Here is a 23119-nt window from a genome sequence, read left to right as displayed (position 1 = left end):
AAGGGGCCACCCCAGGAGGGGCCAGCCTAGGGGTCAGGGTGAAGCTCGCAGGTCCTGAAAGCTTTTCCCCCACCCTGGGACTCCAGCCAGCATGGAATCCCAGGCCCCAAACCCAGAGCTGGACGGACTTTGGGGCCCATGGAGTCCAGGTGAGTATCCTGATCCAGTGGTTAAGGTCCCCCAGGGAAGGAGGGGCTACCGGGCAGCCACCAGCGGGCAAGCTGTGTCGGGCAGACCGGCAACAAGAGCTAGGGGAGCTCCCCAGGGCCCCTGCCCCACATCTCCTGTGTTGCTGCTGGCTGTTCCTGCTCTCCCTGCACAAACTCAGTTTGTGGAGTCCCCCTCCCAGCCAGCACAGTGGAATCATAGGAAGAGGGAACAGTGCACGAAGGAGGGAAGGGAGTGGGTACAAGCATTGACTGGGAACATGTATGGCGCCTGGGGGTGACGGCAGGGGCCCCACGCGCAGCTGGAGAATGAGCCTTCCCAGGGACGCGGCCCTTGCCCAGATCTGCATCTCAGGAGCCCCTTTGGTGCCAAGGGGTCTCCCGGGGCCCCTCATCCTGGCAGGTGTGAACATGACCTCAGGGACGGCTGAAGGATCCGGGCCTGGGGTGTGAGGAAAGGGCTGGCTCGGACCTCCAAGGATGGCACAAGGGGAAGGGCCTGGGAGTAGGACATGCAGGGTGCGGGGTGTCCAGTCAGGAAAGCCATAAGGACCAACGGGAAGGAGCCTCCTCTACTAGCTATGGGGCTGGGATCGTGAGGGGGTGAGGAGGGGTAGGCTCTCCCACCGAGCCCCAGAAGAGACTTGGAATTGGTTCAGCCCCCATGTATTAAGCATCTGCTGCTTATCAGACCCTGCGGGGATTGATGTGGCAATGAGACTTAGCATCCTCGAGGAGCAGACACTTACTTGTTCCTCAGCTGTGACTGACTCTTCTGACCCCATTTGGGGTTTCCTTGATTGGCCCTTTCCTCCCCCAGCTCATTTTATAGATAAGGAAATGAGGCAAACAGGGTGAACTGACTTCCAAAGTCCCACAGCTGGTAAGTGGCTGAGGCCAGATGTGAACTCGAGTCTTGATGCTCTACCCACTGTGGCTCCCAGAGTATCCAAGCCGAGCCATGGAGGATTCTGGGAATCTTAAGGGACCAAAAGGAAGAGATGGGGGGCAGCCGGCGCAAAGGCACAGAGGGGATGCTCACTTTGGGGAGTGAGAAGGGAGAGCAGCTACCGAGGCGTGGGGGCCCCTGACACGAGTCACATTCCAGCAATCCTGGGCAGATTCTTGAGGAGGCCAGGCATGGAGAAAAGATGCTTTAGGGGGTACTCGCCACCTGTCTTCATGTCTTAGCAAGACAACATTTCCCCAAATTCACATGTGGTCTCGGGCACTTGCCAGGCGTGACTCTGGGCCTGTCACTTCACCCTGTTTGCCTCAGTTTATCTGTCACATGAACTGGGGGAGGAGATGGCCACCTCTCCAGTCTCTCTGCCCAGAAAATCCAAATGGGGCCAGGGAGAGATGGACATGATTGCCAAACAATTGAACAAGATTGTATCTAGAGTTCCTAGAAGCGGCTCGGAAGGGGATCCCTGGCCCCCATTTACAAGGTAAGGCTGCACGTTGGGCTTGGGACAGACTTGATTTCCCAGAATCTCAGTGTGGGAGAATTGGAAGGATCCCAGGAGCCCCCCAGTACTACCCATACAGTGAGGGAGTCCCCACCCCACAGCCGGCAGGTGGTCACCTGCAAGATATAGGGGACTTGAGGGCCTCCGAGAAATCCAACAGACACTGAAAGCCCCATCACCTGCCCTGACGGTAACTGGCCGCCCTGGGAGCTGCTCTCAGAACAGGCTGCTGACATTGGGAGAGTGAAGCCATCACCCGGCCCCACATTCCGTGCTCGGTTTGGGCTCCCAAACCCAAGTGCCATCGAGGCTGCGCTCCGCTTCCTGTCAGCCTCACCAGGGGCCTGAGCCAAAGGGCACGAGCCGTGCCCGGAGTGGCTGATGGTGTCACCCCTTCGTTTTACCAACGTGGGAAGGAAAAGGACTGGACCTCGTTTCTCAGAACTGTCCCAGGGAGGAAGTGACTGCCAGAGAGCTCTAGAGGAGTGTTCCCTGCATGTCTCCATCTCTCGGACAGGAGAGGCTGGGGGCCCTTGTCCTGGCGGAAGGCTGAGACTGGCCTCCAGCGCACCTCGCTTCTATGTGTTGAATTTCCTGGAGAATACTTCAGGGATTATTGTTAAAATGAGGACCCTGAGGCTCAGAAAGGGCACGGGTTTTGTCCAAAGTCATCCAGCCTGTAAGGGCCGAGAAAGACAGAAACCCCTCGTTCTCTGCCTTCCAATCCAGAACTACTTCCAATGGGGGGGTTCTTAAAAGGCAAACAGGCCTGCAGATGGGGGGGGGCCTGGCTTGGACTGGCTGAACTGAAGAGTGCGAATGTGTTGGGTAAGAAGGCCTGGGATCCACACTAGCCTGAGCTGAGCCCCGACCATCCTGTCCTGGCCCCTCCCCATATTCTCTGGCCGAGTCTGGATTCCCTTCTCCTAACAGCCTTGTAGACCCAAGGAACGGCAACCTGCCTTCAAAGGAACTTTTCCTCTGTCCCATCTTCAGTCCGATTAAAGCCCCGCATGGAGCCAGACACCCGTAGGGGAGAGGGTCCGACTGAGGTTGGTGCTGACTGACAGATGGAGTCGAGAGAGCCCAGTACAGGTGGATACACGGAACCACTTGCTGGGCTCCTAGTAAGTGATTCCCACAATGCACTTGCACCAGGCTTGGCTGAGAGAGGACGGGCCGTTTCCCCGCAGGCTGAGGGAGTCCCACATGTGAGTTAGGGAGGAGGTCTCTGCTACCAGGCTCTCTGGGGGCTAGATCCCCTGCTGATCTTGGACCAGCCAGGCGCCAGTCCCATTTCAAACGCCACTCATCAGCCTGGAGTTTTCTCTGGGGCATCTGGGGAGGGGAGAAGAGGGTATTAAGGAGGGAGGGAGGGCCAGCAAAACTGCTCCCCTCGGGGCGTCTCGTCCCCGGGAACAAGCACAGGGGGCCCTTGCTGTGGCTGCCTGGGAGGCCTGACCGGTCACAGGCTGTGATTGGACGGTCTAGCACGTGACGGTGACTTGAGGGTCCGCGCTCATTGGGAAACATAGGGATCAGTTATGTCAGTGTTGGCCAAAGGCTTTCACACGCTCGCCTCGTCCCGCTGACTCCAGGTCAGGCTGCCCTCCTGAGATTGGCTGAGTGGTGGGTGACCCGGGAAAGGGCTACGGGGGGGACGGTGACAGACTGGGAAGGGGCAAGGAAGGGATGCGGATTCTCAAGGCTCAGCAAACCTCACACTGTGGCTACTGCCCAGGTTGGGACAGTTCCTTCATCAGAACATGCTCCACCTTCTCAACATCTTTACTTACACGTGGCATCCAGAACTGGGCCAGATTGGGTCGGAGCCAGACAGCGGCCGGGCTTCTCCAGGTGCCCTCCTGCTCCCAGCCTTACACTGTCCCCTTCCCGCCCCCATCCAGTCCGTGGCCTGGGTTCTAGCCCTGCCGGGCAGCCTGCGCCCTTCTCTCAGCTCCTCGTCTCAGCTTGGGCAAAAGCCTCTTGAGCGCCCTGCCTGCCCTAGTTCCTCCCCTCCAATGCCCTGGCCACCCGCAGTTTGCCTTGAGCAAAAGTGACCGTCACTCCTCTCCTCAAACCCCAAGGGCTCCCTACGGGCTCTAGGATCCACTACAACTTCTTCTGATTGGCTTTAAAATCACAGGACAGCTCAGGGGCGCCGTGGAGAGAGCACCAGCCCTGAAGTCGGGAGGACCCGAGTTCGAATTTGGCTACAGACACATAACACTTCCTGGCTGGGTGACAAGTCACTTAACCCCAATTGCCTCAGCAAAAAAAAAAACAAAAACCCGCCTTTCCTGGTGACTGAAACCCAGCTTCCTGATCTTGTTCCGCTCCTTTTGAGGCGGCTGATGGTGCAGTGGGTAGAGGGCTGGAATCACATCCAGCCGCAGCACTCTCTAGCTGAGATTATTGAGACGGTGTTTATAAAATGCTTAGCAAACCCCAAAGCTCATGTAAACTTAATTTCCACACTTGGTCCTGCCCAACGTGCCCTCCATCTCTGATCTCCGGGCCTCTGCCCTACCCTGGAGCACCTGCCCTCCTCACCTCCACAGCCCAGAATCCCCCTCCTCTCAGTGCCCAGCCCGAGCCGCTCTCAGTCCTCATTCTTCTGGAGTCTGGGCAGCCTTGGAGGCCGCGGACCACCTCCCCTCCCAGTCGAGGACACCGACTTCTCTGTTGGCCTCCTTGGCTCAACCCTCCCCTCCAGGTCGCACCCTCTAACCACCCTCAGGGTCCTGGCTTGGACAGGCGCTCTTCTCGCTCTTTCTCCCCTTCGCTTCCCTGGATTTAATGACCACGTCTCTGCCGCTGGTTCTCCAGTCCACCCTTCCTACCCCGTCTCTCAGCTGACCTCCAGCTGCCTCATCACTCTATGCTCTAACCCATCCTTCAGTCACTGCTAAAATGCTTTTCCTAAAACAGGGCTTTGTCACCCCTTTTACTCAGGAAACACCAGTGGCTCCCTGTCGCCTCCAGGATCAAATACAAAATATTCCATTTGGCTCTCAAACCCCTCCATCGCCCCCCTTCTACCTTTCCAGTTTTCTCACCCCTTATTCCCCAGCACGAACTGTGACCCAGTGAGAGCCAGGAGGCTGTTCCTCAAACGAGACTCGGTGTCTCTCAGCTCTGGGCCTTTTTTGGGTGCCCCGCTCTCCCCCACATCTGAACACTTCCCCCCATTCCTACCAGTGACCTCCCTGGCTTAAATCCCTGCACAGACACCTTCCTCCATGGTTGACACGTGGCACTCTTTGCCAGAATTAGCCTGAAGATGGCCAAGGGGTCTTTAGATTCTGTATTGCATAAGTGGGATCAATATCTTGGAAAGAGGCAATAAGGTGACCAAGGGCACTCTAAAGTGAAAAACGGAAGGAAATCAATATTCAGGGGCAGCTAGGTGGCCCAGTGGATAGAATACTAGGCTTGGAATTAGGAAGACGTCTTCTTTATGAGTACAAATCCAGCCTTGGACACTTACTAGCTATGTGACTCTGGGCAAGTCCCTTAACCCTGTTTTGCCTTAGTTTCCTTGTGTGCAAAATGAGCTAGAGAAAGAAATGGCCAACTACTTCAGTATATTTGCCAAGAAAACCCCATAAAAGGTCACAAAGAGTTGGACATGACATGAGAGTTGGACAACCAAAAAAATAGTTTAAAACCATGTCAAAATAAAAGTATAATTTATTTAATTAGCACCGTCATGGCAACTTCAAATAAAACAATTTTTTTAAATTTATGTTTTTATTATAAAAATTACAATCTTAAAAATGTTTCAAATAAAAAACAGCTTCATAATACATTTCTTCCTGATGCTAGAGCATCTTTCTGCATTCACCAGGAGATGATTTCGAATATTGCAGACGTCAAGAGAGACGGTGCAATGTAGAGGACACAGTGCTGAACTCAGGAGTCTGGAGGACCGGGGTGATATGCTGACACTTCGTACCTGGCCGGCCAGGGGCCTGTCCTTGGCTTCTCTGCAGCTCCGATCAGTATGAGACGGTGTTAAGAGATGGGCTGCGATCTGCCTCTTGGTACACACCCACACCAAGGAAAGTCACAGGCCTCAACAGCAGACGGCATGAGAACTGGGTTCTCTCAGTCTCATGCTGGAAGAGACCACAGGGGCTGTCCAGTCCATCTGATTCCTGAACAGGGACCTCCCTCCTCCTCAACATCTGTGCCAGGGCCTGTGTCCAAGTGATGCCTCCGGGAAGAGGGACACCTCCTCTGGCGGGGCACCTGAGCCCTCTTGGCCAGTTTTCCCCCATAACAAGTCAAAACCAGTCTCTTCAGCTTCTGCCCAGCGCTCCCTGCCTGCAGGGCTCAGGGGCTCATTCCCGGCTGTTCCAGTTGTTCTCCAAGCATTCCAGAGGTACTATGTGGGATTTGGCCCCACAGAGAAGTCAGTACCTTGAGGGCAGGGGCCATGTTGTTGTCTTTCCCCCTCCCCCCAGTGCCTAGCAGAGTGTCCTGCCCAAACTGAGCACTCAGTGCTTGCTGAACAGGATGACTCATTTCTGAGAACTCCGGGCTCCGAGTCATTGTTCCAATAAACGGCAGAAGGCTGCAGCCTGTTCCCCATTTCGAAAATGCAGCCAGTTTTTGTGCTTCCAGATTTGTCCTCCAGAAGCTTTCCAGAAAGACCAATCCTGAGAGGGACCTTGTTTGGGCCGTGGGAGCCAAGAGTCCTGCTTCCATTTCCTGATTCGTCTTGGGTCTCAACTCCCTTTGACCATGTTGGCACCTCTTTCCCAGTCCCCAGGTACTTCTTGACGGAGAAAACCCAAGCACCGTAGCAGCGCCTCTGCCTTCTCACGGAGGCCCCGTTCTCGACCCACCTGTGGCCAGCCAGGGTCACCTCTCCCCCTCTGCTCTTCCTCTCACTCCCGTCACAGCTGACACCTGTACAGATTGTGGCCACTCCTTTCCTGCTGCCCCCATGAGCCGCCGCGGTTTTGGAGCTTCTCTTCTGAATTCATTTCCCGTTCTGGGAGAGAGCTGTGGAGCTGGAGGCTGTGGGTGCGACGACCCCCACCTGCAAGACCTTGGGGGTCTTTTCCTCTAGGGTTGTGTTTCCTCATTTGTAAATGATTTCTCTGAGCTCCTCTCCAGCAGCGCAGTAACCCCGCTATGAATTGATACAATTCTCAACCCAGCGTTCTCCCCCAGGGTCCCAGGGACTTTCCCCGCTCTGGCCATGGCAGAAAGTCCTGGCACCCCTGGGTCGGGGCTGGAAGAGAGGAGCGGGGACTCCTGGCTTCCCACACGCCTGAGGTTCTTCTGTAAGAGGTGATGTTCCAGTCAAGTACAGTGAGGTCTCTAAAATCAAAGGCTTGAAAAATTGGCAACGTGGAGCTGAGGAAATGAGGTATATCACTGTGGGCCCAGGTGCAGGGCACTGGGGAGGGGGCTTCCGGGGAGGGGCAGACGGGAGTCCGCGTGGGCCACAGCAGAGAGCACGGCACGAGGTGCCCTCCAGGGCCTCAGCCTTCGGCACCCGAATGCTCTCCTCCGGGCATTGCCAGCTACCTTTTCATCACGGCTGTGAAGGAGACCTGCAAGGGAGGGGACGCTGCTGGTCAGCACACCAAGGACTCTCCCGCTCTCCAGAGTGAGGCCCTCCAGAGAGGAACGCACCCCCGGCTGGCATCTGCAGAAGCCTTTGCCCTTGCTCAGCCCCTCCAGCTCTGCCAGAACCTTCCTGGGGCAAATGGGGGAAGGGGGGGGGGAGGCTCAAGACCTCACCCCCGCCCAAGGTGCAGAATGCAGGAAGATGAAGATGGAGACTCTGGAAACCCCTAAGAAAGCCCCACATTAAAGTGCTCCTGGAGGAAAGGGGAGAAGGGAGCCCGTGCCAGCCAGACGGCCGTGTCTGGGCAGACTGGAGCCTGGGACCGCACACACGGAGGCTGGGGCAGGCCAACCTAGGAGGCCCTGGCCCAGTGGAGCCACCAGTGCCCACGTGCCCAGGACTCAGCACCTCAGTGGCCTCTGTCACGCCTCACATGGGCGCCCCCACTGGCATTCTGGCCCAAGACAGCGGTCCAGTGCCAGGCAGTCTTGTGCCCAGACAAGTGGCCTGGCAGCGGCCCCTCTTCCCCTCCAGAATGGGCCCAGGTGGGACCGTGGGTGCTCAGGAGACTCCTAACTCCTGCAGCTCTTTCTGAAGCCCAGATTCCCCTGTGGACACCACTGAGCCCAGGAACAGGGTGGTCTCTGTGTGTGAGGCACGATCTGCAGCAAGGTCCCCCCTGGGGAGAAGACGTCCCAGCCTGTGCCAAACCCCCCTTCCCAGAAGTCCCCTGTTAGGATCCCTACCTCCTGCAGGAGCTGCCCCAGGGTTTCCTGGCTCCGAATCGGCCTCCTACATTGGGGGAAACACTGGTCAGGAGATGGCCCCCACACAAGTCAGACCCCTGGGGAGATTGCGCCGGGCCGGAGGGTGTGGGTCAGGGGAGCTCCGATGGGACCCTTGGGTGACCTGCTGAGGGCCCTCCCTCCCCGCTCTCAGAAGCTGGTTTTCCGGGGTCCTCACACAGGCTCCCACTTTCCCTGCACCCACACTTGGGGCCCTTCACCAAGCCAGGGGAGGGGCCTCAGGAGGCAGCACACCTGTCTATCTGGGTTGCTATAACGATGGTGAACTCTCCCTCGGTGTCGGGCAGGTAGGTCGAGGGCACGATCTTGTAAGTGCCCGCGGGCAGCCGGCACAGGCGACTCACTTCCTGCGCATAGCGGTGGGGCACGCAGCTGAGCAGGGGCTCCAGGTGGAGCAGGGAGGAGGCCCCCCGTGGCCAGCCGCCCTCCGGCATCTGAGGAGGGGGAGAGGAGGCGCCCTGGTCACTCCTTGGGGGAAACTCATAGCTTTTGCGGCTGCTCGTCTGGGGCCTGAAATACGCCTGGAGAAGCTGCTTCCCAGCCTGGCAGGATGGCGGGGGCAGAGGCACCGGGACGCCCACCTGCAGCCCCGCTCCTTCCTCAGTGGGCCCAGGCTCCTTTCCCGGGGCCGCCCAGAGCTCGGGCAAGAAGGCCCCTTGGTGAGCAGAGGTGGCCTAGGACTCTACACATCTGCCCCCACAAAATGCTCAGGCTCTGGGGTGGGCACTGCCAGGGACTGAGGTCTCACTTAGGTAGAAGCCCCCCCCCAGATCCGCCCTTCCCCCCCACCCCGCCTGCTGCACCCCCAGGTTAGGGAATCCTTCATGGGCCCACTGGATGGAGAGTCATCAATGGGAGGAATGTTTGCCCCCTAGATAACACAGGTGAGAGGGCACCGATTAATGGGGGATGGGGAGGTCGGGCAGCACTCGGGCCATTTCCTGCCCCTGTTCATGGCTCAGGCCCTTGGGATCTGGGGAGCTTCTAACCTCCTTGAAGGCCCTGCCTGGGTCTGTGCCCCCCAGCCTCGGAGGCCTGTTACACATGCAGGTGTGAGAAGCGCCTGCTTTGTCTCTGAGGATGCGATGACCCCAAAGCGGCCTCTTCCCCCAGCGGCTCCCTCTTGTGAGGGCTGTTTATGCCCACAGGGTTCCAAGGAAACGGGGAGCGGGCACTGGGAGGGCATCTCAGGTGGCCTTGGGAGGGGCGGGGGCAGGAGGACCCGGGCTCGGGGCCGGCTCCATCCCCACATCTGACCCACCCACTTGGAAAAACTTGGACTCACCAAGGTTGGGCGGCCGATGCCCCAGCCCAGGGGCTCGCCGGCCGCCCCCCTCAGTGCCAGGAGAAGCAGGGGAAAGTCCCAGGGGGGAAAGGTGAGGTCTCCACCAGGGTGGCCACACTCTCTGGAGCCTCCCGCCAAAAAGCCCGTTTCACTCTGGGGCCAAAGCCCGGCAGCCAGGGAGGAGGGCACAGGAAGTGACCCCCGGGGGCTCAGGTCCGGCCTGGGGGAGGGACTCGCCTAGTCCGGCACCCAGCAGCCCGGGAGCCTCACAGGTGAGCCCCTAAGCCGGCGTGGGTACCTTTCACTGGGGGACTTGGCCTGTCCCGGGTATTCACAGAAAGGCCCAAAAGCTGCTGTTGGGAAATCCCACCCATCGCAGACCCTGCTCCCCAATCCCTGGGCCCCCAAGACTGAAGGATGGCTTCTCATGGGCCGGGCCGGATGCAGAGCCCCTCCACAGAGACACCCTCCGGGGCCCCGAGAGGATGGGAAGAATACCTGGAAGATGTGGAAGCCGATGGGGTGGCACTCACTGTCCTGGCAGTGCTGGCGCAGGGTGACCCGGACGCTGTGGGGGCCCGTGCCCAGGGGGACAGAGAGAGGGAAGCAGGGGTTGCTGGGGTAGGACGGGAAGTTCCTGCTGCCCCCCGCGCTGTGCCCGCTTTGCCAGCGCCCCTTCAGCTGCACCGTCTCCCACTCCCCGGCAGCAAAGTCTTCGCAGGGGGAGGTGGCGGCTGAGGCCGGCTGGATTTCCCTGCCAGGGAGAGAGTGGCAGGGGTGGGGGAGGCGCCTCCCCGCCGCCCCCAGTTGAGGCCCCGGACATCCCCCTCTCCGGCCTCACCTGAGGGAGATCCTGCCACTGGAAAACACACGCAGCAGGAAGTGCCCGGTGGCGTCCTTCAGGAAGGTGCTGGGGACCACCAGGTAGTAGCCGGGAGAGAGGCTGCAGAGCAGGTGGACCTCCCGGTCGTAGGCGTGGCAGGCGGTGCCAGCCACCGGGGGGGCAGACAGCAGCGCGGGCAGACTGACCCGCTTCTTCTCCACCTGAGGGCAGAAGGGCAGGCTGAGCCCCCTCTGGCAGAAAGCACCCAGGCCATCAATGAACCCCACTCGGCCCTTGCCCTGAATCTCTTCTCCCCAAAAGACAGGGAGGGGGAGATGAAGGGTCAGGGCCAAGGCTCTGCTCAAAACTGCGGATAAAACCTCTGCAAAAACCCCAATGTCTGATGGCCAGAACTTGGCCCGAAGACCTGGCCCCTCCCCGTCTCCTTGCTCTCCGGAGGCTACGAGCCCCAAACTTCGGTATATGAGCTCCCCCAGCTCCCGCTAACGACGACCTCTCCTAAGAGGCCGGAGCCTCCCGTGGGGACTGCAAGAGAACCTCTCAATTCCTTCACATTCACCATGACACCTCCAGGCCCCAGGGAAGGCCCTGCCCCACCCCAGAGGGGAGGACCAAGTGTCCCCCCCCGGAATCCGGGTGTCCAGGAGAGTGCCAGGACAGGGGCATTGTGGGAATTTGGCAGAGGACACGTGGCCCGGCCAGGATGGGAGACTCCCTGAAAGGCACCTCCCCCCTCCCCTACCCCGAGGATGCTGAGGACAGCGGCTCCCACAGATTTGGAAGATTTACCCATAAATCTTGGCTCTGTAGGATCACAGAGAACTCCAAGCTTCTCCCAGCCAAGACCAGAGCACAAGCCTCGCCCGGTTCCCTGCCAGCCCCCGAGGGACAGGCCCCGGGCTCTCTGGGTCTCGGGGGGACAGTGCCGGTGAGAGAGGGGCTGCTGAAGTACCCCCCCCCACTCATTCCTTGGAGCCTCCCCTGACCATCTCCAAGAATCCCCCCTTATTTTCCGGTTTTTGCAAAGGCAACGGAGGCTGAGGGAGGGAGCTCCCAAAGCACAGCCAAACCTGGCACCCCAAAGAGCACACCCGGGGGAAACTGAGGGGGAAACTGAGGCTCTTGGGGCCAGGGGGGGCTGTGCCCCAGAAACCTGCCGGCAGGTCCCCGATGGTGACTTTTCCGTGGCTCCACTCACCCCATGGCCCTTGCTCAGCCAAAGGCTTCTGGTGACTGCCAAACGGCTGTTACCTTCCACACGTGCAGCCCCACGGCCTGGTGCTCCTTCCCCGGGAGGCCCCGCGGGCTCAGGGCGGCTCGGCCCCCTCGGCCTGGAGGCGGAGGCAGGATGCGGCCTGCCCAGTCGGCCTGGCACACCTGGGGCCTCTGCAGGAGAGCGATGCACACCTCACTGGGTTCCAAGACTCGCAGCCAGAACTTGGGGTTGCTGGGGAAACTGCTGTTGTTCCGGCAACCTCCAGCTGACTGCCCTTTGACCCAGGCCCCAGGCAGCTTCTGGGTATGACGTAACACCTTTGCTAGTACAAAAACGCACAGAACGAGTCAGTGCCAGGCCAACAGCGGGCCAGCCCCGCTCTCCCCGTGCTCAATTACAGCTGGAAGCTGCCCCACCAAGGACTCAGGAGGCCCTGCCCCTCGATGGGAGGAGGGGCTGCTCCTAGTCCTCCAGTGGCCAAGGCCCGACCTCTTGCCTCTAGTCCCGGGGAGATGAGGCCACTGTCTCCCGCTATCTCCCCAGGCCCTGGGCCTGTTCCCCTTCCCACCGGGCGGGGCTGTCCTGAGCTCACCACCCACCAGTATAGAGGCTCTGCAGGTGACCCTCCTCTGTGATGGGGTAGCTGATGGTGATCTCGTCAAACTCCCGGACAAACTCCTCCTCTTCCACCCAGAACTCCCCTTCCTGGAGCTGAGACAAGAGTTCCGAGGCATCTTCTGGCTCTAACTGGCTCCAGCCCTCGCCCCTGGAAGAAGATGCCCCGGCTGACTCCGTCTGCGTGTCCGACTGCACGAGGGGCAACAATTACCCTCCAACAGCCAGAAGGAAGAGCTTCCACCCCCCACAAAGTCCCTGAGGCTCCAGAGTCTGGCGACGGTTATGTCCCTGGGTCCCAGATCATTCCCATTTGTCTTGGACTCTTCAGAGACCCAGCCTGTCCTGCCCTGGTACACAGAAGTGGGGGCAGCTCCCCAGCCCTCCCGCCTCTCGGAGGGGTTCCCATTTCCAGTGACTTCCAAGACCCCTCTAGCCCCAGGTCTCTCGTGCGCGGGAGGACTCAGGGCCGCCAAGTCCCCCACCCTCTGCTCATCCTCTTCCTCTGCCCATGAGCCCGCCTACTTCCAGCAGAACCTGCCGGGGATCCTGGCTACACAGGCAGCTTCGGCCCAGGCCAATGCAAAGGACGGTTCCTGGGGGAGGCCGGTAACTTCCTAGCTGGGACAGCCTGGGCAAGTCCCTTTGCTTCTATCTTCCTCCTCTGAGAAATGGGCTGTTGGATCACATGGGCTTCTAGTAAAGGACTTTGCCCACCTAGACATGCTCAGCGTAGCTGCTGGCTGTGACTCTGGGCCGTCCCTGAAGGACCAGGGCCAGGATGGGGGCTGAGAGAAAGGCCGGATACCCACAGTTCCAGGGCTGACTCTGTCCCCAGCTTGGGGCCTCGGGTCAACCATTCCCACTTCTTTGGGCCCCAGTGACTTCCAACAGCAATAACACCTGCACTAATGACTTCATACAGTGTCGGCAGCAATTGATAAAAGGACAGTTAAAGGTGGACTCCTTCTTCCCCAGAGTTCTGGGGTCGCGTGGGCCACAAAGGGGCCCCAGATGGGCATCCCCAGGGCTTCTGCCCCGGGTGCCCTCCCCCACACCACCCAGGGCTGAGCCAGCTTCTGGGAGCCCCTGCCTGGCCACTCACTCCTCTCTCCAGGGCCCTCGCCAGCATCGCCGACCCCACGGGTTCAGAATCCGGAGCAAGAGCAGCTCCCTGCCCAGACGACTGCGCAGCTCCCGGACGTCCGAGATGATGAAGGCGTGAAACTCCCCCAGTTCACTGGCCCCTGCACGAAGAACCACATTGGTGACGGCCCCAGCCGGGGAGGGCCGGCCCTGAGGGCGCCACCCTTGGCACTGGCGACGGCTCTGGTGGGACACGCCGCGGGCACCAGGAAAGGCTCACTCGGGGGAGCGCCCGGGCCAAAGCAGACGTCTCCAATGAGACTCTGTTAAAAGGCAGAAATTGCCTCCTGTACCATAGAAATGCTCTCCTCTCTCCCCATGTGACCCTCACAGGCTGCTTTGCCCAAGCCTTGAAGAATGAGGGCGGGGCTACAGTTCCAAGGGGTCCCTCTCCTTGTCTGCTGTTTAGTTCATTAATTGTGTCCAAATCTCCACAACCCCATTTGGGGCAGTTGCCATTTCCTTCCCCAGTTCATTTGGCGGGGACAGAAGGGCAGCAGGGGTTGTGACTTGCCTAGGATCCCACGTCTGAGGCCAGATTTGAATCGGGAAGGGGAAGCTTCCTGACTCCAGGCCTGGTGCTCTGGGACCTGGGATGCTCCGGCTGCCCCAAGGGCTCCCTAACCTCCTGCCATTTCCCAGAGGCTCCTTTCCCGGGAGTAAAGCCCTCTGTTTCCTCGTCAGCAGCTACATCCTCTAGCCAAAAATCCAGCAAAAGACTGCAGGGGGACTTCCAGTCAATGGTCAGACATAGACATGGGAGTTCCCACGTGGGTTAAAACATGGAAAGGAAGACAAAGGGGGATGTCAAGGTCAACTCAAAGACCACGAACATCCTGGACATGCTTGCGCTGGGGAGAGATTCCTGAAAATGGGTGTGGTGCCGGCAGCATGAGAGGAAGGCTCCCTGAACTCGAGAAGGCTCAGTCTGGCTCCAGTTTAGAAACTGAGACTACAAATACACACATGTCTCTCTTTGACAGTTTACAAATTGGACCTCGGTGCCTGGGAAGGCACTGACGTGAACAGTCCAATAAGAGGACCCTAAGGGGCAGGGAGAGGAGGAAGAGGAAATGAGAAGGGAGCAACTGGTGGCAGTGAAAACCCTGAGCAAAACGGGCCCCTCAGCTCGGAGAAACAGGATCGGGAGCCGAGAGCCTGAAGAGGCCCAGAAATGTGCCGGTGAAGGGTTTTCCAGAGGGGCGGGTGCGAGCAAGTGTGTTTGGGGGTGGGAGTGGGGCAGGGCCGGTGGGGGAGCAGAGCCTGTAGGCCGAAGAAGACCACGTTAGAAGGAAGAACATCCCACCTGGGGGGAGGGAGCTGTGCCAATTCACTAAGAAATGAGGCTTATGGGGCCTGCACAGATGCTCTGGGTTCCCCAAGTGGAGAGTCCAAGTTTATTCTCTGAACCGATTCTATGTGCCAGATGACACGTCTAAAGTTGCCCAGCACCGGAGGAGACCCCTGGGCCCGGGCCAGGCCTTTCAAGTCCTCAAGATCCCTCATTTCTGGTTTCTAGGAACAGCAGCAAAAAAAGTGAGATCAGGGACCCAGGATCAGATGAGGGAACCCAGCCTGGGGGAAGCCTTGGCTTAGGCTGAGAAGCCTCCTTCCTCCTAAAGTCAGGCCTGGAGGCTGAGGGGCCCACCTGCAGAGTCCCAGCCAGCCCTTACCTCCCCTGGAGCTGAGCACTGAGCAGCTTATCACACACTGGTCCTTGAGACCCAGCAGCTTCCGGAAGGTCGTGGGCTCCAGGCTGCTGGGACTCCTGGCCGTGTCCCGGGGTCCTCCTGGGTCCCTCAGGCTCCATCTTTCTGCCAGGCCTCCAGTTAGATCCACCAAGGCGTCCGCCACCTGCCCCGCCCACAGCTGTTCATAGGACCCGTAGAACCTGGGAGAACAGCAGCACAGCAATGTTGCTGGGCATCGTAGTCCCAGATTAACCCCCGACTACCTGAGCAGGCCGTCCTCCCTCCTCACCCCTCACCCCACTCAGCACTTCTCCCCTCCCTCATCTGGCTTCCTCCTCACCTCTGAGGTCATTAAGTCAAAAAAGTGCTGGGGATCATCTACTGATGCTTCCTGTTTCCCTCCAGATACATCTTTCCTAATGCTGACGAGCACCGCCCACTTCCTACTTGCCCAGTTTCCATCGAGACCCCAGGGAGCAAGCCCGCCTGATATGGGAACGGTGTCCGAATGCTGGTTTCTGACCCTGCCCGCAGTGAATAGGAGGCTGCTTTGGCTGAGTTACTCACAAATGAGAAAGTATAACCTGAAAGTGCTATAAAAGCCTCAGCTCTCCTCATTATTACCATGGGGCAGAGGCTCGGCTTTCCTGTTTGACAAAGTGTCCGGCCTAGGGATTCAGTCATTCCGGTCAATAAGGACCCACAATAACGAGAAATGAGCACAAGGAAAATTTCCTGCCAGCAGATCCCTTTCAGATCAATACTGCTGTTCAAAAAGCAAGCGGAGAGCTGATGTGGTTTGGAAAAATTAAAAAGGCGGAGGAAAGCAGGCCCTTTCTCTGGGGAGTTATGTCCTGAAATCTACCCCCCAAACAGATGGGGATAAAAGACGCAGAAATAAATCTCTTTGCTGCTCCTTCGGAGTTAACCCCAAACATCAGCTCCGATCCCCAGGATGCAGCTAACCCCACCACGCAGAAGAGAGGGGCACCCATCAGAAGCAGCCCAGAGAGGCTCCGGCCTCTGCTCCCCCACCCCTTGCAATGGAGTCCTGCCTGCTGGCACACCTACTTGGCATACACCTTTTCCAGCAAGGGAAGCCAGAACACATCCTCTGTCTGACACTGGGAAAAGCACAGTCGCCCCCCAAGGCAGGGCAGGCGGTCATCCACAGTCACCTCGACCCACTGTCCAAACTGCCACACCCGGCAGGTGAAACAGCCGCGATAGGCTAGATCCGGCCAGCTGGGCTGTCCTGGTGGAATCACCTATCAGGGAGAGAGGGAGTCGGTGAGAAGTCATAATAGAGAAAACAGGGAAATGTCCTGGAAATAGCAACAGCCTGGCCACATACTAACCCTTTATTCCAAGCCCACTTTTTTAGGGCTAAGAAAGATGAATCAGTCATCATTTAGAACACTGTTAGTGTCTGGAACTGGGATTTCATCAAAATGGGAAGTCCCAGTGTGGAAAACTCCCTCCAGTGATGCAGATTGTCCACTAGTCTCAAGCTTATGATCTTAAAGCTGTCTGGGATATTTGGAAGTTCCTTTAATATGCTGGGCAAATGAAGATGACTTTTCAGTTAAAGATTTCAGGTCACCAACAGTCAGAGTTACAAAGAGAAATTCCATTTAAAGTAACTACTGATGGTATAAAATGCTTAGGAATCTATCTGCCAAGGGAAAATCAGAAACTTTATGAGCAAAACTACAAAATACTTTCCACACAAATTAAGTCAGATCTAACCAACTGGAAAAATATTAAATGCTCTTGGATAGGGCGAGCAAATATAATAAAGATGACAATACTCCCTAAACTAATCTATTTGTTTAGCGCTATACCAATCAGACTCCCAAAAAACTATTTTAATGACCTAGAAAAAAATAACAAAGTTCATATGGAAAAACAAAAGGTCAAGAATTTCAAGGGTATTAATGGGAAAAAAAATCAAATGAAGGTGGCCTAGCTGTACCTGATCTAAAACTATAAAGCAGCAGTTACCAAAACCATTTGCTAAGAAATAGATTAGTTGATCAGTGGACAAAACAGGTTAGTATCAAAGGACAAAACAGTCAATAACCTTAACACTATAGTGTTTGACAAACCCAAAGACCCCAGCTTTTGGGATAAGAACTCACTATTTGACAAAAATTGCTGGGAAAATTGGAACCTAGTATGGCAAAAACTAGGCATCGACCCACATTTAACACCATACACCAAGATAAGGTCAAAATGGGTTCATGACCTAGGCATAAAGAATGAGATTATAAATAAATTAGAGGAACACAGGATAGTTTACTCTCGGACCTGTGAAAGAGGAAGGAATATATGACCAAAGAAGAACTAGAGATCATTACTGATAACAAAATAGAAAATTTTGATTATATCAAATTGAAAAGTTTGTACAAACAAAACTAATGCAGGCAAGATTAGAAGGGAAGCAATAAACTGGGAAAACATTTTTACAGTCAAAGGTTCTGATAAAGGCCTCATTTCCAAAATATATAGAAAATGGATTCTATAAGAAATCAAGCCATTCTCCAGTTGATAAATGGTCAAAGGATATGAATAGACAATTTTCCGATGAAGAAACTGAAACTATTTCTACCCATATGAAAAGATGCTCCAAGTCATTATTAATCAGAGAAATGCACATTAAGACAACTCTTGAGATACCACTACACACCTGTCAGATTGGCTAGAATGACAGGGAAAGATAATGCGGAATGTTGGAGGGGATGTGGGAAAATGGGGACACTGATACATTGTTGGTGGAATTGTGAATACATCCAACCATTCTGGAGAGTGATTTGGAACTATGCTCAAAAAGTTATCAAACACTGCATACCCTTTGATCCAGCAGTGTTACTACTGGGCTTATACCCCAAAGAGATACTAAAGGAGGGAAAGGGACCTGTATGCACATGAATGTTTGTGGCAGCCCTCTTTGTAGTGGCTAGAAACTGGAAACTGAGTGGATGCCCATCAATTGGAGAACAGCTGAATAAATTGTGGTATATGAATGTTATGGAATATTATTGTTCAGTAAGAAATGATCAGCAGGAGGATTCCAGAGAGGCCTGGAGAGACTTACAGGACCTGATCCTGAGTGAAGTGAGCAGGGCCAGGAGATCATTCTATACTTCAACAACAATACTATATGAGGATCAATTCTGATGGATGTAGCCATCCTCAGCAATAAGATCAACCAAATCAGTTCCAACGGAGCAGTAATGAACTGAACCAGCTACGCCCAGAGAAAGAACTCTGGGAGATGACTAAAAACCATTACATTGAATTCCTAATCCCTCTATTTTTGCCTACTTGCATTTTTGATTTCCTTCACAGGCTAATTGTACACTATTTCAGAGTCTGATTCTTTTTGTACAGCAAAATAACGGTTTGGTCATGTATACTTATTGTGTATCTAATTTATATTTTAATATATTTAACATGTATTGGTCATTCTGCCATCTAGGGGAGGGGATGGGGGGAAGGAGGGGGAAAATTGGAACAAAAGGTTTGGCAATTGTCAATGTTGTAAGATTACCCATGCATATAACTTGTAAATAAAAAGCTATTAAAAATAAATATGCATATATAACCAGAAAAATAAAACTTAAAAAAATAGAAAAAAAAAAAAAAGATTTCAGGTCAGATCGAACTGAGAGTCGTCCTATCACCTTCCAGTCTAAAATAAGCCTCTAACTTAGACTGAGATCAAACACAATTTTCATTAACTTCTAAACAGGTTTTCAGACTCTGATGGGCAAGTCGCTCTGAACTGCTGCACACCAACTGCATCACTGAACAGACTGCTCGCTGTCACAGAAACAGTGGTCAATGCCGGGCCCAACATTCTGTCAAGTGACTCGGGCAACAATGTGATCCAATATCTAGAGTGGCGGTGGGGAGGGACAGGATCACTTTCATTGGACATTGTTAAAAATGTAAAACACAGAAAGACAAACCTCTGTGGTGCCCCTGAAATCCTCAGAAACCTATCTGTGCCTGCAGCATTGAGCCAGCTAGGCCTTTGGACAATTTCCTCCACGGTCATCCACAATCCCCTGGACATGTTAGGAGATGCAACCATGGCAACAGGCAGGGACATTTTCCCTAGGAGAATTTTTCTAAAATTTTTCAAAAACACTTTCAAATTCATTAACCATAAATCCCTGAGGGCACTAGAGGGCTTGGTAGATATCAGAATGGCACAAAAAGCAACTGGATCCAGGTAAGCCAGTGAGCAAAGTGCATTCCCTTCAGCTGGCAGTCAGTCTGCTCTCTATTTTTAAACTCACCCTGACTGATACCACTTGGCAGATCCTCCCACTTCCATCCTGAGCAAAAACTTCAATGGCCTCTCCCGCCCTGCTCCCTGCCAGTGCTCCCTCACTAGCTTTCTCAAGGGCTGTCTGGTGGCAGCGGAGGACAGAGGAAAGAAGCCTGTGCTTGTCAGCCTCAGCAAGGACAGGGGGAGGCCCCTTACCTGATCCAAGAGATGTTTGTTCTTCTGGAGAGCTACACAGGCACAGAGAAACCAGCAGTCTCCCAGAATCCCTTGCTTTATCTGGCCTTCCTGTGGGTTATCTGGGAACAATCGGGGAGTAGAGCAAATTTCCTACAATAAAGAAAATCTTCCCAGTTAGAGCATAATGAGGTAGCAGGGTTACAAGTCAAATATTCCAAAGCATCCCCTGTCCTAGCTGGCACACTAAAGAAACTGATTTCTGACCTCCAGATGCTCACAGTACAGCAGTGACATATTAATGAGGTACATTACGAGGTACATATTAATGATCATTAGAGAATCCCATAGAAAACACTAGACCCAATACAAAGCGATGAAGGACAAATGACATGAAGATGTGCTCAAAGGCCCAACTAAGTGAAAGCACGGCCTGAATCCAAAGGCTGAGAAATGAGGCCACGTGGAGGATGCCAGTGTCCCGACAACTTGCTCTCTGCTGGTGAGGTACACCGAGGCAAGTGTCAATGGAAACAACTACATTGTTGTCCCAGGGCCCTTCACCCTTACTAGATGCCCAGAGGAAGGAAGGACATTCCACACCTTGAGGAACACTGCACAGAATCACAAGCTTAGACCTTCCCTATGCTCTATAAATAAGCAGTATTGATGTAGGGGACAGAGTACTGGGCTTGAAGTCTTCCCAAATTCAAATCTGGCCTCAGACACTTAATGGCTGGGTGACTGTGTTTGCCTCGGTTTCCTCATCTATAAAACGGACTAGAAAAGGAAATGGCAAATCATTGTAGTATCTTTGCCAAGAAAATCCCAAATGGGGTCATGAAGAGTTGGATGAGACTTAAATGACTGAATAAATCTACTGTCAGGCATTTGTTGGGAAGACATTGAAAGCAGGGGATGCCTTTCTCTCCTCTCTTTTCATCACCAACATTTAGCACAGTAGCTCATACCATGGTGCTCAATGAATACTTCTTAACTTGAACTTGGGAGAGAAAACATATTATGGCAATTGTAATGTCTGTGAAGCCTGACACTATCATATATGATCTTTTATTCTGCCAACAACCTGAGAAACATGTTATCTAAATCCCAGTATCTTTGGAGAGGACTATCTAGACCGACTTAGATCTGAGCGGGGTTCCTTTTTACCAGAACCTCTGCCTGACCTGAAGGCTTGACCTGAAGGCTTTCGGGGAGGGCTCCCCACACAGATGCAGCCCAGCCCTCTTTGGGATTCCATTACTGGGAAACTGTATGGGAATTTTCATCCTAGGCATGAATTAAGAACATCACCCAACAAGCCGGGCCCGGGCCCAGCACCGTTCCACTAGAAAACGGAAGCTTTTGACCATCTGGAATTTTGTGGCACTTCTCTGTGCTGGATTCCTCAAATATAAACAGAGGTTCTACAAACCTATTTGTGAGGCCTTCCCGATGCAGGGGGATGTTCACAGTGACTGTTTCTAATCAAAATATTAATGAAAGTACCCGTTAGCACAGTGTCTCGGACTGAACATTAACAGGCTCTGTAACTGTGCTAAACTGGATCGGGGCAGTGTGCGTGAAATACAAACTAATGTCTTCCTCCCCTAAGAAAGGCTGGAGAAAGACCATCCAGACCCTGAAAAAAGGCTCTATTGTGGACAGTGGTCAGCTTGTTAACCCGCCCACGTCACCTGTGGGCGCAGCCAGGTGATATCTTCTCGGAACTGCGCCAGGGGAGTGGAAAAGGTACAAAAGAGGGAAGAATCACAGGCAGGGAACGCGGCATCCTTGAAGAAGTCTCTCTCAGCAGGGGACTCGGCTCCATCTGCCGGCATTTTCAGCATCACAAAGGGGCCGCAGCTGCCAGAACTTCGTCTCCCACCTCAAACTGCAACACAAAAGTAGGACAGGTTTGCTGAGGAGAAAGACCGGGGCCTAAATGGCAGCATTGGGGCCTTTTAAGTTAAAGAATGGAGCCCGGCAGCCCTCGGTATTCCTACTGTGGGGCTTTCCCCTGTGATCCAAGGAACCAGGGGCCCTTCGAAAACCCAGATCTGCCCCCCCTCATGACAGCCCAGGAAACGGAGGCTCTGGAGGGGGCTTGAGTTAACTGACAGGCGGGGACTCCAGGTGTGGTTCCCAGGGCAGGGGGGGGGGGGGGGGGGGGGAAGGGGGGGGGGGGGGGAGTGGGGGGAAGGGGGAGGGGGGGGGGGGTCCCAGGGGACGGCACTGACCGCAGCAACAGCGGCCACACCCTTGCCCGCAAGGCCCAGGTGGGGGGATGGGTCCTGCCCAGGTTGGGGGGGGCATTGGAGAGGGGGCTGAGGAAAACAGTGGGAGAGGGAAGAAGCCACAGCTGACCTGGAGGAAAGGAAAAAGGTGAGAAAGAGCAGAAGGGGGGGAGACAGGAGGGGTCCGAAGCAGGCAAGAGAAGGGGGAGGGGGAGGGAAGAGGAGGGATCTGGGAAACGGAGGGAGAAGGGGCAGGGGGCAGGGGGAGGGGCACGGGGGGTTCTAGATATGTTGGAAACAGAGGAGGGGGAGCAGGGAAAGGGGGTGGTCTGAGGTACTGGCGGGGAAGGGGAGAGTCTGAGATGTTGGAGGGGGAGGGGACGGAGTGCGGGGGAGGAGTACGAAAAGGGGGTCTAAATACCATCAGCCCGAGGAGGAAAGGGGGAGGGGAGCAGGGGGCGGGGCTGACGGAAGGGGGAGGGGCCGAACCCCCCAGTAATTTCAACAGTCGCAGTCCAGCCAGTGACGCCCCCCGCCGGCTCTTAGCTCACCTCCGCCCGGCCCCGGCTCCCCGGCCCACTCCTCCTCCCTCCGGCTCCTGGAGCCGCGGCCGCCGCCCCGAGCCCGGACGGACCGTCACTCGCCTCCTGTCACTTCCCTCCTGTCACTCCGTCTCCACAGCAACGGCCCGCCTCCCGCACCGCAGCCAATCAGGCTTTTCAGGGGTGTCACGAGACACGCCCGACCAATGGCGAGCCGCTTCCCCGGCCGGCCCGGGCCCTCCGCGCAGCCGCAGACGTCGCCGCCTCCAGCCCGGGGCGCTGCGCCCTCTGCCGGGGCCCGCGCAGGCCGGGAAAGGGGCGGCTCTTCCACCGGCGCCTTCTCCCTGAGCCCCAGTTTCTCCATGTGTCGGGGCGCTCCCCGGAAGGCGCCGCTGCCACTTCCTGCCCCGGGCGGCGCGGCTGCTTCCCGAGCCCCCACCAGGGGGCTCCCGGGCCCGCGCGGCGCTGGGCAGTTGGCGAGGGCTCCTTAGGGAGTGGGGCCGCTGGGGGCGGGGCCGGTGCCCGGCGCGCTCGTCACAGGGGCGGGGCCGCCCTTCCCAGGCTCCTAACGGGAGGCGGGCGGGGGTCAGCGGGGAGGACCAAGCGCGCGTTTTTTAAAAGTCGGAACAAAGGCCGAAGCTCCGGAAGCGACCGTCGGGTTTATTACGTATCTTGTGAGAAGCGAAGGTGCAGGTTCACCAAGAGCGGCCCTGGGGAGGCCGGCGAGACCCCCGCCCCTCCCCCTTCCCCTCCCCCTCCCTGCCCCCTCCCCCTCCCTGCCCCCCACCCCCGGAAGCGTCTCCCGCGGAGGGCGTTCGGGGTGTTTTGTGGGTTTTCTGTTTCCCTCTTTCCCAGCTTTATTTTTTAAAGAAGGATCCTCAGTTAGGCAGCCGGGGCCGGGGAGGGGGCGCGGGAGGCCTTTTTCGGGGATGACCCCTCACAGAAGTGCGGCTCCGTTACCCCGCCCGGCTCTTTCCCTGTCAGAAGCAGAAGGAGGGACCCGCAGCTTTCCCAACTTGGGGCGAACTTCCTTTGGG

General features: G+C 56.0%; 2 protein-coding genes across 2 annotated transcripts in view; one reads left to right on the top strand and one right to left on the bottom strand.

Moving 5' to 3' along the window:
- EIF4E2 (eukaryotic translation initiation factor 4E family member 2) overlaps nucleotides 1–6583 on the top strand; it is a 44063-nt gene extending 37480 nt beyond the window's left edge. The window contains exon 10 of the transcript XR_004234101.1: nucleotides 5490–6583. The gene's annotated coding sequence lies outside the window, so the exon portion shown is untranslated. The remainder of the gene's footprint in view (nucleotides 1–5489) is intronic.
- Nucleotides 6584–6594: 11 nt separating this feature from the next.
- On the bottom strand, nucleotides 6595–22591 carry CAPN10 (calpain 10). Its single transcript, XM_031968127.1, has 13 exons — nucleotides 22092–22591; nucleotides 21001–21197; nucleotides 19325–19456; nucleotides 15901–16097; nucleotides 14812–15029; nucleotides 13098–13239; nucleotides 11977–12143; nucleotides 11413–11699; nucleotides 10159–10361; nucleotides 9816–10071; nucleotides 8267–8466; nucleotides 7973–8018; nucleotides 6595–7209 (listed from the first exon to the last, which is right to left on the bottom strand). Exons 2-13 carry the CDS (start codon nucleotides 21151–21153, stop codon nucleotides 7180–7182), a joined length of 2031 nt encoding a protein of 676 aa, XP_031823987.1. The 5' UTR covers nucleotides 21154–21197; nucleotides 22092–22591; the 3' UTR covers nucleotides 6595–7179.
- Nucleotides 22592–23119: the final 528 nt, after the last annotated feature.

This window comes from Sarcophilus harrisii, chromosome 4 (genome assembly GCF_902635505.1).
Source record: "Sarcophilus harrisii chromosome 4, mSarHar1.11, whole genome shotgun sequence".
Classification (NCBI taxonomy): Eukaryota; Metazoa; Chordata; class Mammalia; order Dasyuromorphia; family Dasyuridae; genus Sarcophilus; species Sarcophilus harrisii.
This window is presented reverse-complemented; position numbering and strand designations above follow the sequence as displayed.